The 15,432-nt window shown below is 38.9% G+C and overlaps 1 protein-coding gene and 1 non-coding gene across 3 annotated transcripts in view; one reads left to right on the top strand and one right to left on the bottom strand.

Annotated features, from left to right (window-relative positions):
* The window catches only part of USP3 (ubiquitin specific peptidase 3), a 103,346-nt gene that overhangs the window by 19,835 nt on the left and 68,079 nt on the right, over positions 1 to 15,432 (top strand). Inside the window, exons 2-3 of one of the 2 annotated variants that reach the window (XM_049784149.1) lie at positions 9,349 to 9,409; positions 15,272 to 15,403. In XM_049784149.1, the coding sequence (XP_049640106.1) occupies positions 9,349 to 9,409; positions 15,272 to 15,403 (193 nt within the window). Of the gene's footprint in view, positions 1 to 9,348; positions 9,410 to 10,989; positions 11,096 to 15,271; positions 15,404 to 15,432 lie in introns of those variants that run through there. The other variant, XM_049784150.1, reaches the window with a different exon arrangement.
* On the bottom strand, positions 6,472 to 6,576 carry LOC126028091 (U6 spliceosomal RNA). Its single transcript, XR_007502383.1, has one exon. It is a non-coding gene; the product is annotated as a U6 spliceosomal RNA (small nuclear RNA).

Below are 15,432 nucleotides of genomic sequence, written 5' to 3' on the forward strand. Positions count from 1 at the left end.
TCTGGACAGGTAATACTTGCAGCCTGTAACATGCATTTTTTTTTTTTTTTTTTTTTTTTTTGGTTTTTGGGTCACACCTGGCAGTGCTCTGGGGTTATTCCTGGCTCCAGGCTCAGAAATTGCTCCTGGCAGGCACAGGGGACCATATGGGGCGCCGGGATTCGAACCGATGACCTCCTGCATGAAAGGCAAACGCCTTACCTCCATGCTATCTCTCCGGCCCCGACATGCATTTTTTTTTAAACAAACTCTCCTTCTGTGAATGGTTTCTCTGCCTTAGCAATCATCTCACTAACCATGTAATTAGCTTTGACTGATGCAACATTCTCTTTGGTTGCTTTCTTGAAGAAATCATGTTGCCTCATTAGACATGCTTTAAGACTGGCAACCCACTTGGCTCTCTCATTTTCTTGATATTTTGCCCATTCTTCAGCATGTTTAGTTGAATAATGGTGTTTCAAGTTGTATTTCTTGTGCACTGCAACTTTCTCTGAGCAAATAAGACATGTGGGATGCCTCTGTGCTCAAAAAAGAAATACTGCGTCTTCCACTTTTCCTGAAATTGTCTGTACTCGTCATCAGTCTTTCTCTTCACTGCAGGCTTTGATGAAGTCATGATGAAGGTATGACAAAATCTAATTCTGTAATAAACTTCTCTCCCTTCGGCCTCCGATAATGCAAGGGACAGCAGTCATGAGCAGCATAAATGCCGTCTCTGCGCTAGGCGCTAAGTATTCGCGATTATTTGCTTATCGATGACTCAAAGGGTTAGAGCAGGGTTCTCAAACTCACGGCCCTCCGTACAACATTTTGTGGCCCTGCCCTAGAGGAATCTTTTTTTGTTTTTTGTTTTAGTCACATTCCCCAATGTTCAAGGCTTACTACTGACTTTGTACTCAAGGATCACCCGGACTTTGCCTCCTGCGGCCCCCAGGTAAATTGAGTTTGAGACCCCTGGGCTAGAGCATACCCGTTATATGTGGGAATTGCAGATTTGATTCCCTCAGCACTACAAGGTGAGGTCCTTCCTCCCCACTTGTCCATCACTCCCCCCCCCCCCCCCCCACACACACCCAAAGAAACGTTCTTCACCTTTTCCACAAGAGCTCTGCTGCCAGTTTGCAGCTGACTTGAAACCAGGGCCAGGGCAAGCAGATAGTGAAAAGACAGACCCTAGTTAGTCCCAGCTTTCTAGACTGAGAGTGCCAGAAAAAGAGAATCTAAGGAAACAGGAGAGTTCAGAGACAGTAGCTTTGAAGACATTGTGTAATCAAAATCAAAGAAAACAGTGTTCTGAGCTATGGTGACCCTGTTGTCAAGTATAATTTTGTGAGGCAGGAAATCAGTGGTGTACTTCTCTTGACATAGCCTTGAAGTATAATAACAAGAGCCCTGATAAGTTAAAGAGATATGTCTCTTTGAATTTCTAGAATTTCTCATGTTTATTAGCATTTTTCTCTCATCAGTGGTTAAGATTAAAACAAAAACTTTTGGGAGGCACCCAGGTCCTAAACTTTCTTAAGTGCCAGACCTTCTGGGGGCGACACTAGTGTCCCTTGTCCAAGAGAACGTGGCCTCCTGTTGTCCTGGAAAGAGGCTTCACCTCTTCTTTCCATACCCCCTTCATCGTCCACCCTGGGCCTCACTTCTCACCAGCTTTTTTCCCTTTGTCCTCCCACTCATTGTTCTGAGGTCCCTTCTGTATGCTCTCTCCATGTTGTTGTCCCTCCACCCCCATCCTGAAGTGCATTCAGTCCAGCAGGAGAGGGTTGGCTTATGGAGAACCAACTAGACCGTACTGTATGTGTCAATAACCCCAGGCTCTCTTCAGATGGACCCGAACCAAAATTCCTTTCTGGGAACCAGGAAATGAGTCCCCTTTTCTAGCCCCCCCTCCATGTATCTTCTTCCTATCCCTCCCAATAAAAACAGAAAACACTAGAATTTATTTATATGTATTGATGTCGTAGGTCTAGGTGAACAACAACAACAACAACAACAACAGCAACAACATAAAAGCTCTATTTATTAAAAAAAACACAAAAATGAAACAAAAAACTTTAAATTTAGGGGCCTGAGCAATAACACAGCAGTAGGGCGTTTGCCTTGCACGCAGCCGACACAGGACAGACCATGGTTCGAATCCCTGCATTCCTTATGGTCCCCCGAGCCAGCCAGGTTCGCTTTCTGAGCGCACAGCCAGGAGTAATCCCTGAGTACGCTGGGTGTGGCCACCCAATAAAACCTCTTTCAATTTAATATTTTTTTTTGCTGATGCATAGAGTATCCATAATGTAAAAATACTTTATGTACTGTTTATTAATCATGTAGAATTTCAGCTATATTTTATTTAGAGTTTTTTTTGTTTTGTTTTTTGGGCCACACCCGGCGGTACTCAGGGGTTACTCCTGGCTGCTCAGAAATAGCTCCTGGCAGGCACGGGGGACCATATGGGACACCGGGATTCGAACCAACCACCTTTGGTCCTGGATCGGCTGCTTGCAAGGCAAACGCCGCTGTGCTATCTCTCCGGGCCCAATATATAATGTTTTATAAAAAAATGGCTACCATTCAAATACTGCTTCTGTGGGAAATGTGCCTGTCCTGTTTATAAACTTTGGGAATACAGCTCTCTGTAAGTTAATACTGCTTTTTGTTTGATTTTGGGCCACACCCAATGACACTCGGGTTACTCCTGGCTACACACTCAGAAATTGTCCCTGGTTTGGGGGACCATATAGTACGCCGGGGATCGAATCGAGGTCCATCCTGGATCAGCTGCATGAAAGGCAAACGCTCTACTGTTGCTCTATTTCTCCGGCCCCAATACTGTTTAATAATTTCCTGCAACATGATTAAAATAAAAAGGTTTTATTATAGGGGCTATATCCTTGTGTGCAATGGTCTCAGGAACCAACTGCCTGAGACCACCCTCAGCTTGACTGTATGGATTGATGGACTATTTCTTGAGCCCTAGGGTTGTTGGAGGCCACCAGGGCTTCAAGAGGAACTTCTCAGGGAATGCTGTGCTAGGGATTAAACTGTGGGTCTTGCACATGCCAGGTATGTCATTTACCCCTTTGAAGCATATTCCTAAAATTATTTTAATAATATTTTAGCATTCTTACATTCATGTGATTGCCTATAAACAGATAAAAATAAATTCCAACAGCTTATTTTTTTATATTAAGTTTGTATTTTTAGGTGTTTTGTTTAAGAGTTACTCCTGGGGGCCGGGCGGTGGCGCTAAAGGTAAGGTGCCTGCCTTGCCTGTGCTAGCCTTGGACGGACCGTGGTTCGATCCCCCGGTGTCCCATATGGTCCCCCAAGCCAGGGGCAACTTCTGAGCGCATAGCCAGGAGTAACCCCTGAGCCTTACCGGGTGTGGCCCAAAAATCAAAAAAAAAAAAAAAGAGTTACTCCTGGCTCTGTGCTCAGAAATTGCTCCTTCCAGGCACAGGGGGATTCAGTTTGCTACTATTTTGTTGAGGATTTTTGTATCACTGTTCATCGAAGAGATTGTCTGAAATTTTATTTTTTGGGTAGTATCTGTCAGCTTTGGGTATCATTTTAATTGAGTTTTCTAGAAGGTGTTAGGGAGCATTCCTGTTTCTTCAATATTTAAGGATCCACAATAGTAAATCTCTGAAGCTTTGATAAAACATAGGGCCTGGATAGTTATTCTTGGGGATATTATTAGAGCTTTAGTTGTGTTTCGTGTGATTCAGTCATTTAGGCTATCTATTACCTCCTATTTAACTTTTGGGAATTTTTCATGTTTCTAGAATTTGTTCATTCCTCGCTTAATAGAATGATGTTCATAGAAAGCTCTTATAAAATCTTAGATTTCTGAAGTTTCCATTGTAATTTCCCCCCTTTAATTTCTGACTCGATTTATTTGAGCACTTTTTCTTTTTTTCTCATGAGTCTTACCTTGTTGATTCTTTTGCAGAATCATTTCCTGGTTCATTGATTTTTTTTTTTTTTTTGGTATTGCTTTCTTGGTTTCTATATTGTTGATTTCTGCTCTTGTTTTTATTGTTTCTTCTTTCCTACTGGTGTTAATGCTTCTCAGATATTTAAGATGTGCCGTTGGTTAATTGAGGTTATCTTTTTCTTCTTTCCTTATATATGCCTGTATCACTGTGAGTCTTTCCTTAACAGCTTTTGCTGTGTCTGATAGATTTTTGGTAACTTGTTTCTTCATTATTAATCTCTAGGAGTCTTTTTATTTCTTCCTTGATTTTGTCTTTGATCCAGCTGTAAATACACAGAATGTTGTTCAGTCTGTAGATGTTTCTTCACATCTTCTTATGGTCAATTTTTATCTGTGACATTGTGATGATTCTTATATTGGTATATATTGGTATATCATTGGTATGATTCTTATATTTGTGAATTCATGTAGACTTATGTCTTAGGTCATAAAATTGGTCTATCCCGAAGAATGTTTTGTGTGTACTAGAGAAGAATGTGTATTCAGCTTTTTGAGGATGAAAGGCCCTGTTAATAAATCCATTAGTCCCAGCTCTTCTATTTACTCATTCAGGGCTCTTTTGTCCTCACTGATAGTTGTTCTGTTTAATGGATCTATTGAGTTTTGAGAGTGGCATGTTGATATCTCCCACTACCATCAAATTTCTATCCATGTGTTTCTCTTTAAGTTTGTGAGCAAAAGCTTTACACACTTAGCTAATGCACCAGTTGGTGTGTACATGTTGATTAGAGTTAGTACTTGGTCTATTGTTCCATTGATCAGTAGTAATTAGTGTCCATCTTTGCCTAAAAACTTTCTTTAGGTTGAATGCAATTTGGACTGATTAAAGTATGGATGTCCCAGTGCTTTTTTCGTTTTCATTGCCTTGTAAAATTGTTTTCCATCTTTTTTACTCTGTACCTGTGTTTATCATGAGATTTTAGATGGATTTTCTGTAAGCAGTAAGTGGATAGGTTTTGTTTCCTGATCCATCCCACTGCTCTGCCTTTTGATGGAAGAATGTAGTTTATGGACATTCAGGGATATCACTTCTATACAGGGCTCTCTTGGCATTTTATTGTGCAGTGTTGTTGCTTCCATAATTGGTTATTTGGTTTATATAGTTAGTTCATTCAGAGCTGGTTTGGTTATTCCAAATGTCACCAGCTGTTTTTTGTATGAGTTGTTTATAATCCTCCTTTTCATCTGAATGACAACTTTGCTGGTTATTGGTTGTAAACTTCTTTCATTTACCAATGTGAATGTCATTTTACTCCTTTTGCCTGTACCATATGTGAGATCTGTAGTGATGTGTGTGTTCTTTATATTTAAGGTTTTTCTTTACTCAGATTGCTTTAGGTCTCTTGAATTTGTGTAATTGCCTCCCTCCAGAGAGTGGGTTTGTCAACTGTTATCTATTGGTTTTTCTCCTTTCCCTTTCCAACTCTCCCATCATCTGGTATTTCTATAATTCAGAGATTATTCCTCTTGTATTTGTTCCTTAAGTACCTTGCACATTTTCTCCCCCACTCTTTTGGTTTTGGGGCCACACCCGGTGGCACGCAGGAGTTACTCCTGGCTATGCGCTCAGAAATCACTCCTGGCTAGAGGAATCATATGGGATACCCAGGATTGAACCCCGTTGTCCTGGATTGGCTGTGTGCAAGGCAAATGCCCTACCACTGTGCTATCACTCTGGCCCCTAAAAGACAAAGTTTTTATGGCTTTTTACCCCAATCCTATAAATACATATTCTTTTGCCTTGGTAGAGTGAGGTGTGAAAGAGGTAGGCTAAAAACAATTGGACTTTTGGAGCCAGAGAGACAAGTGGGTAGGGCATTTACCTAAAATAGCTGACCTGTTAAATTCTCAGCCCTCTATACAGTCCCTCAAGCATGGGCAGAAGTGATCCTTGAGTGCAGAGCCAGTAGTAAGTCCTGAGCATGACTGGATGTGGCACAAAACAAAGAAAAAAAAAAAAGGAAAAAATATTTATATTCCTCTGCTCTACTCACTTCGGCAACAGTTTCTTGGGAATATGTCCTGGCATAGAATCACATCATTCCTAATCTTAGCACAAGAGTTCTGGGTCCATTGCCTTTCCCTTAAGGACAACATTTCAGGAGAAGGCAAAATAGTGATGCTTGGAAGTTTTTATTGAATGAGCTTGCTTAGAACTATGTGAAAGGAAACATGTTCAAGAAAGAATAGAGACTTCTCCAGGGTGAAAATAAGCAAGCAAAAAAACATTGCTGACGATCATGTGCAGTATGTGTTCAAGCAAGGCCAGAAAGGTTTTTAGGAATTCTTTCAAATGGCTTTTTCTGGACTTTTGCATACATACAAGTTAATCTGGATGTTGCCACAGGGAAAACCTTCCACTGCTGATAATCTATAATCTCAATTTTTTCTGTGGCTGCTGCTTCTGGAGGGGTCCACCCTTCTCTGGATTGGACCTTGAGTTTCTGCATCTGGGTGGTGCCTCATTTTCTTCTAAAAGAGTTCTGGATTTATAATTGTGTGTCATCCTTGAGCAGGGGGCCATGCTAATCTTCTCTGTACTGTTCCAATTTTAGTAAATGTGCTGCTGAAGCGAGCACAGAGTTCTGGATTTATATTGCAGAGGGATGTGGACCTCGTATCCGTGAGCTATTTCAGGACTGGGGAATATCTTTTACGTTTTACTAATCCCCGAAAGTACATTTATCGGGGCCTCCCTCCTATCACCCAACAACATTGCTTTGAGTCAAATATCATCATGCTGTTGTACAAATAAAAGCCAGACAATGCCTTTTATTCTTTCCAGGTGCCTTCTTAAGTTAATTGTTATTAGCGATCTTTCCAGGTGTCTTCTTAAGTTAATTGTTATTAGCGATTGTTAGTGTCTCTATATTTCTGTAATGTGGTTTATATAGCAATATATTATAACATTAGTTACTTAATTTATTTTTTTGTTTGTTTTTTGGGCCACAACTGGTGGTGCTCAGGGGTTACTCCTGGCTATCTGCTCAGAAATAGCTCCTGGCAGGCACAGGGGACCATATGGGATGCCGGGATTCGAACCAACCACCTTTTGTCCTGGATTGGTTGCTTGCAAAGCAAACGCCGTTGTGCTATCTCTCCAGCCCCTAATTGATTTATTAATGTGGCATGCATATGACAATATTGACAGAGTAATAAGCTTAGATACCTTCAGGAAGGGTATTGGTAGTAAATATGAATGTGTAAACTCAGGAAGAAGAAAGGTAGTGAACTGAAAGGAGATTTTATCATTCAATGCCTTTGTATTCAGAAACAGTCGAGTCTCTGTGCAGACTTTGCAGATAGAGTCACTAGGTGGTAGGTATATCACTGTGTTTTCCAGTATTTTCTGGCTTCCTTCCCCTTTTCTACAAATACTGACTGAACAAGTCAGAGACTTATTTAACTTGTTAATGACGAAGCCAGCAGGGTGGGGAAACTGACTCAAAGAGCATTGAGGACTTGAGCATACATAGACATTAAAGAAAGAAAATGGAAATAAACTACTGGATATGGAGTTGGTTAATGTCCCACAGGGTAGTGAAATCATAACATTTGGAGGATGCTCAAAAGAAATAATGAAAATCTACAAGTTTACTTGTAATTTAATGGTTTGTGTCTCGGTTAGTTGTGAACAGCAAGTCAAACAATGATAGTTTAAATTAAATACTTTTGTTAGGTCCTATTAAACTTTTATTTTCAAGGTAAGTACTTAATTTATCATATTTCTACTTTTTTCCTTTTGGGTTCTCGAGGTTCTTGAGGGTTATTTCTGTCTTTGTACTTAATAGTGACTCTCAGTTGTGTGGGGATCACATGTGGTTCCAGGAATCCAACCAATATACTGTGTACAAGACACTGGAGATATTGTTTCCAAACAGTGGGAAAAATCTATTGTGATAATGACATTGGAGAATGTGTTATCCTAAACAAGTTTACTTTCTTTTCACATGTATTTATCATACACCTACTGTGTTCAGCAGTGGGTCTGTTAGGATGTTGGGTGTAGACTTGCTTTGCCCCCAGGAGGCTGACTAGTATATAGCTTCCAAAGGTTGTGCTAGGGAGTTGCTGAGGATGTTTCTTTCCCCCATATGAACACATTTTGTTCTTTTTTTTTTTTTGTTGTTGTTCATTTTTTTGTGTGTTGTTTTTTGGGTCACACCCGGCAGTGCTCAGGGGTCATTCATGACTCTACGCTCAGAAATCGCTCCTGGCAGGCTCGGGGGACCATATGGGATGCCGGGATTTGAACCACCGTCCTTTTGCATGCAAGGCAAGCGCCTTACCTCCATGCTATCTCTTCTGCCCCCTCAACATATTTTGTTTTATCTGTCCAAATAATGTAAAAGTTGGAAAAAGTTTCCAGATGATTTTAAATTTCATATCCCTTTTTAAAAAGTTGGTTTTTGGCAATAAACATTGTAATCAGTATTACAGAAGTTTATACACATTCGTATAATAACCAAAATGACTATGTCTCAGAAGGGATTATATGTAGTTGTTTTATTTAGAATTTTATTTCTTGCAGTTGATAAAACTGCAAGTTGAGGACTTAGTATTCCTAATTGTGGTTACATTTTACTCACGTCACCTAGAGTTATTATACAGTGGTTGTGTCTGATCTGCATGACAAACTCTTAAGATTAAAAGACCGTACCAATTTATTTCCTCACTCTTTTGATTTGGGGCTATCCCTAGTATTGCTTAGGATTCACTTCTGGCAGTGCTGGGGTGCCATGTTCTGCTGGATTTGAATCAGGAGTTCCCAGATGCCAGCCAACATGTGTTCTAACCTGTTGTGCTATCTCCAGCCTTTAAAAAAATATATATATATATATTTTTTTTGGTTTTTGGGCCACACCCGGCGGTGCTCAGGGATCACTCCTGGCTGTCTGCTCAGAAATAGCTCCTGGCAGGCACGGGGGACCATATGGGACACCGGGATTCGAACCAACCACCTTTGGTCCTGGATCGGCTGCTTGCAAGGCAAACGCCGCTGTGCTATCTCTCCGGGCCCTAAAAAATATTTTTAATACAATAATTGTCATTAACTTGCTAGAAAAGAGGACAGTGATAGAGAAGAAAAGTGTATATATTTTATTTGTGATTAAACTTATTTTTTTATGAGTTAACAATTATAGTAAGCAACAGTACACTCATTTTCTGTGTAACTTAAATTAGGCAGCCATTTTGTATAAATGTATTCATAAGGCAATGATTGGTTATTTCAGTACACTTAAGCAGCTGTGGAATTTAAAACAATCATAGGATATGTTTTTATAGATTAGGGGGAAAATTGGGAAATAACCTGTTACAATTGGTACATTGTGTGTTTTTCTTTTTATTAGTGTGCCGGTCCAACAAAAGCCCTTGGGTCTGTTTGACTTGTTCAAGTGTCCACTGTGGAAGGTAGGTGACAGACTTACTACTTGATTTCCCTGCTTGCTTGTTTAAACTACCTTTAAGTTTTATTTATTTTGATTTATTTCACACTGTTTAGCATTGTGTCTGATTCTCAATTGGTCTTCCCTCTCCCAGGAGAATCCCCACAGTCTGAGATACGGAGAATAATTTTATAATCAAGACATCTGCTAGTAATTGTTGACCTAAAAGATGAAGTAAATGAACTTTGAAGGCTTGGAATAAAAGTCTACCTTATGGTTGTGTTACTAAGTGGGGGCTCACTGATGTAGCTCAGAGGTGTGGAGCACATGCATATGTTTGAAGAAGACATGGGCTCCCATCTTTAGAACAAGGAGACAGAAACCATCCTTGGATTTTTTCCACTTACTTTTTTTTTTTTTTTTTTTTTCTTACTTTTTTTTTTTAAAAAACCATTCTGACAGTTTTAGTGGCTCTGTGCTTTGAGGATGATTACTCCTGGCTCTGTCTTTGGAGAGCTTGTAAGTGTTGGACACTAAACTTGAACGTAGTGATGCAAAGCATTTACGCAACTTGTTGAGCTCTCTCTGGCCAATTAGGTGATTTTTGTTTTGAATTTCTTCAACTTTCTTTTTATTATTTTAAAAGTTTATGGGGCCGGAGCCATCACACAGTGGGGAAGGTGTTTGCCTTGTACTCTGCTGACTGGGTTTGATCCCTGGCATCCCATATGATCCCCTGAGCTCGTCAAGAGTGATTTCTGAGCACAGAGCCAGGAGTAACCCCTGAGCACCACTAGGTGTGACCCTCAAACCAACACACACACACACACACACACACACAAACACACAAATGTACTATAGTTAAGGTAATGGGTTTATAATGGTGTTGACATTGGTTTTACGTATACAGAAAAGTAGAGTATATCATTGAACCCCATAATGTCATCACCCAGCTCCAGCACAACATTCTTAGGCTCTTCTGTTTACTATCCCAACCTCACCATTGCTGACTTGAATCACATTCAAGATGCCACATCATTTAGCTGAAAACAAAGTAAAAAATATTTACAGAGGAAAGAATTCCCTTGAAAATGATCTCACTGTGGAGTTGATTATTAATTGCTCTGCACCTAGTATTTCCTTGCTCGTTAAGATCTTTTTCTTTCCAGGGACTTAAGCCATCACGTACCTTCAAACCCAAGTTCTTGGCCTTTAAAGGATTTTTAAATAAATTTAGTAATTTTTTACTTCTAATAGAAACTCAAATAAGATAAGCCTTTTCATTCTTGTACCTTGATATTACTCTTGATTTTTTTAGCTTAAGAAATCTACTTTGAATTTACTTTAGAAAAGTTAATCCCCAAAGATATGGCAGACCAAATTGTTATATATGCTAAAAATCTATATTGTATTTATTTGGGCTATTTCCTCCAATGCTATTAAGGTCCGCATGAAGAGAACACCTTTGTTCAATTATTTTGATTTTTCATATTTTGAGTCCTAAAATTGATTATTTTTTCCACTTTAGAGTTTCTGAGGAAAATGTTAAATTTTGTATCTTAATTTGTGGCTGTTGTGGTTTTGAAATCTCTAGGATTTGGGGAACCTGAAAGTACTTTGTACAGATAACATTTTTTAAATAAAGAAGAAAAGTAGAAGCACTTAAAATGCTGCATTTGAAGAGACAGATTCCTCTCCTAGATTTTGAGAGGTGAGAATAATAATGCAATAAAATTAATATAGTTCTGTTCTCCAGTTATATATAGTGCTCTACAATCTAAATTTCGAAGGGCGTAGCTAATGGAAAGACCACAAATTATTAAAAGTTGGAGAGAATACTGTTCTGAATAGCAGGCAGTCAAAATTCTCTCAGTAGTTTTTAGAAATATAAATGAAAGTACTTCTAGACTTGATATACAGTTTGTTTCCAATTGCACGAATCTTGGGCCCGGAGAGATAGCACAGTGGTGTTTGCCTTGCAAGCACCCAATCCAGGACCAAAGGTGGTTAGTTCGAATCCCGGTGTCCCATATGGTCCCCGGTGCCTGCCAGGAGCTATTTCTGAGCAGACAGCCAGGAGTAACCCCTGAGCACCACCGGGTGTGGCCCAAAAACAAAACAAAACTAAACAAAACAAAAAACAATTGCACGAATCTTAAAATTAGAAATTGGACAGTTTCAGACAAATATGATTACTGGCAAATAAACAGATAATGAGAGTAGCATGCATCTGAGTCTTCATTTTGCTAACTGATAAGTCAATTTTCTTCTTTATCATGTAATCATGGTTGTAAATTGTCAGAATTAATGATTTTTTTAAGTTATTTCAATTTCTTACTTGCAGGGAAGTTTTTTTGTTTTTTTTGGGTGGGTCACACCTGCCAGCACTCAGGATTTACTCCTGGCTCTATGCTCAGAAATTGCTCCTGGCAGGCTCGGGGACCATATGGGATGTCGGGATTTGAACCACCGTCCTTCTGCATGCAAGGCAAGCACCTTACCTCCATGCTATCTTTCCGACCCCATACAGGGAAGTTTTAAATGAAATATTCTTTCAAACAAATTTATCATTTATTAGCATGCATGAGTTATATATATTCCATAGATCTTCATGACACCATGTCATTTACATGAAAGAGTTTTGTTTTTGGGCCAACTCTCATGCTCAGGGGTTTCTTCCCAGATCTTCCTATTTTGGGAATTGCTTCCAGTGTGCTTTGGAGACCATTCAGTGCCAGGGGTTGAATTTGGGATCACTGAGAGCAATTTCTGAGCTGCTTTCTGGTCTTCTATGTAAGATAACTTTAGGGGCCAAAGCGATAACAGGGTAGGGCGTTTGCCTTGCACACGGCTGACCTGGGTTTGATCCCAGGCATCCAATAAGGTCTTCTGAGCCTGCCAGGAGTGATTTCTGAGCACAGAGCCAGGAGTAACATCTTAGCGCTGTTGGGTTGGCCCAGAAACAAACAAACAACCCATCCCTCCCCCAAAAAACTCCAAAACAACAAAAACTTGGAAATTTTTGCTGCTGTTTTTAGAAACCCATGACATGTATATTCACACTTTCCATTTTTTTAGATTAAACTGTCCAGTTAAAGTTTAAAACTAAATGTCAAAAAGTAATTTCTATGTTAGCTAGTTCATACAAAACTGTTCATTTCTTTTCTTTTTTTGTATTTTGGTCACACTCCATTGCTATGCAGGGTTTACTCCTGGCTTTGTGCTCAGGGATCATTTCTAGTGGGCTTGCCAGGGACTGACCAAGGCAAGAGTCCTATACCCTTTGTACTATCACTCTGGCCTCTCTGATACCTGTTTTAAAATATTAGTCTAAATCTTGCTAATCTTAATGTCAGTAATGTTATTACTTGTATTACTTGTATTACATTGTATTACATTCATAGTAACCATTTAAAATGGTACATTTGAAGACTAAAGCATGGTGACTAAATGAGCTATAGTTTTCTTATTGTTACTTAGTATTACTTTTCCTGATTTTGAATGCATTCCTTATAAATATAATGGTGTTTTTCGTGGCATAGAAGAAATACACAGACTTTAGGGAACTGAGTGGATTAGATAATGAAACTAGATGAGATGATGTCTTGGGGTTTAATTTTTTAAAATTAAGTATTATTACTTACTCTATGTTAAAATACATGCTAATATGATCATCTTATAAACAATAACCATATAAATAATTACATTGTATCCTGAATAAATTATGTAAAGGAAAATATAAATAAGATAATTACTAAATCATTCTTACATTCTGAGCCGTGGATTATTGAATTTTGAATTTCCCAACAACTATCTCCTCTTTTTTTTTTTTTTTTTTGATTTTTGGGCCACACCTGGTGATGCTCAGGGGTTACTCCTTGCTATGTGCTCAGAAATCGCTCCTGACCCAGGGGACTGTGTAGGATGCTGGGGATAGAGCCCAGGATTGTCCTTGGGTCAGCCACGTGCAAGGCAAATGTCCTACTACTGCGCTATTGCTCTGGCCCCAACTATCTCCATTTTTGATGAAGTTGTACAGAGGTATTAGTAACTTATCCAACCACCCATAGCCAGCTTACAACAAAACCTACTTTTGAACCCAGTTTAGTTTTTGAACTATGCTCCTAATTATTTTATTTTATTTTATTTATTTTATTTTTTTTTGTGATTTTTGGGTCACAACTGGCAGTGCTCAGGGGTTATTCCTGGCTCCAGGCTCAGAAATTGCTCCTGGCAGGCACGGGGGATCATATGGGATGCTGGGATTTGAACTGATGACCTTCTGCATGAAACGCAAATGCCTTACCTCCATGCTATCTCTCCAGCCCCTAATTATTTTATTTTAAAGTATTTTAATTTACTTTTGTGAACAGATGGTCCTTTTACTTGCCAATGTTTTTGATGTTCACTGTAGTGAAAAATGTGGGGATGGAACATAATCAGATTTTGAGTCATGGGTAGTGCCTTCATCTTACCTGGGCTGTGAAGCTGGTTTGAAGTTGATCTTCCCTACTTAGCACTATGATCTTTCTTTCCCCAAGGAAAGTGTTGCTCCTGGTACATTTGTGAAGGCTCATGTTAAAAATACCACTTTCACTTTCTGAGTATATGTATTTTGGTACTATTTAATTACCACTTGATTTATGTGTCCAGTTTTTGTTTTGGGACCACAATCCACAGTGTACAGGGGTTACTCATAGCTCTTCACTCAGAAATCACTCTTGAGTAGTGCTCCGAGGACTATATAGGATGCCGGGCATCGAACCTGGGTCTTTTGTTTCCCAGGTTCTTACGTTTCCAATGTAGACCTGCCTTCTGGCAGAAGCTTGCTTTCTAGGAATTAGGAAGGTTTTGTATTATATGAGTATTCATTTGAATAGTCAACTACAACATTATGTAGTATATAGGTGAAGGAGTTAATAAATCTGTGTGCTTCATTTAATTGGAACATTATTTTTATTTCATTTTGTTGTTCCTACTATGATGATTTGTTAAACATGAATTGGAATGTATCCACAAAAAATTTATCAGTTTAGTTGTTTAAATATCTTGTCCATGTAAAGAACTAACAGTTTTTATAAGCTTAAAATAATTTACATTTTGTCTGGAGTATTTCTAAACACAGACATTTCCATATGTGTTAAGAATGATTATTTAGCTATTCAAATAGAACATCTAAGGTCCTGTTGATGAAAAGATGATCCAGTTTCTATAGAGTTTTATGTTAAGTAGCAACCCAAGCAGAACCTCTACCCCTGTTGGAAGTGAATGCATAATTTAGTTTACAAAGCTTGTCTTTTATTACACCCTGACACGTGGGAAAATTATTATTATTTTTTTAACCTGGAAAATCTTTAAAACACAAAACCTAAAATATAGTATAAGGTTCAGCAAAAGAACTGATAGATGATATTCGCAATGTATTTTGGAATTAATTTGTATAGGTAATTCCTTTCTTTGCTTGATGATAGTTTTGTGTTTAATAAAAGCTGCCGGGGCCGGGCGGTGGCGCTAAAGGTAAGGTGCCTGCCTTGCCTGTGCTAGCCTTGGACGGACCTCGGTTCGATCCCCCGGTGTCCCATATGGTCCCCCAAACCAGGAGCAACTTCTGAGCACATAGCCAGGAGTAACCCCTGAGCGTTACCGGGTGTGGCCCAAAAACCAAAAAAATAAAAAAATAAAAAAAATAAAAGCTGCCTATCATAGTTACTTGCAAAGAAGGATTAAAAATGTACTTGGCTTACTAAATAAGTGACTGTCTTTGCAGGATTGAATGCTTTTATAAAGGAGGAATTCTTATTCTGATTTGATTAACATTTAGTTTTATCATCTGCTTTAAGTTCCAAAACAATAGGTTAAAATAAATTTTAATCTTATTTTTTAAAAGGTATGTGAATGGCCATGCAAAAAAACATTATGAAGATGCACAAATACCCTTAAACAATCATAAGAAAACAGAAAAGCAAGAAAAAGCTCAGCACACAGTGTGTATGGATTGCAGTAGCTACAGTACATACTGGTAAGTTACTATTTTCTAGAATTCACATA

The sequence above is a fragment of the Suncus etruscus genome, chromosome 1 (genome assembly GCF_024139225.1).
Source record: "Suncus etruscus isolate mSunEtr1 chromosome 1, mSunEtr1.pri.cur, whole genome shotgun sequence".
Taxonomy (NCBI): domain Eukaryota; kingdom Metazoa; phylum Chordata; class Mammalia; order Eulipotyphla; family Soricidae; genus Suncus; species Suncus etruscus.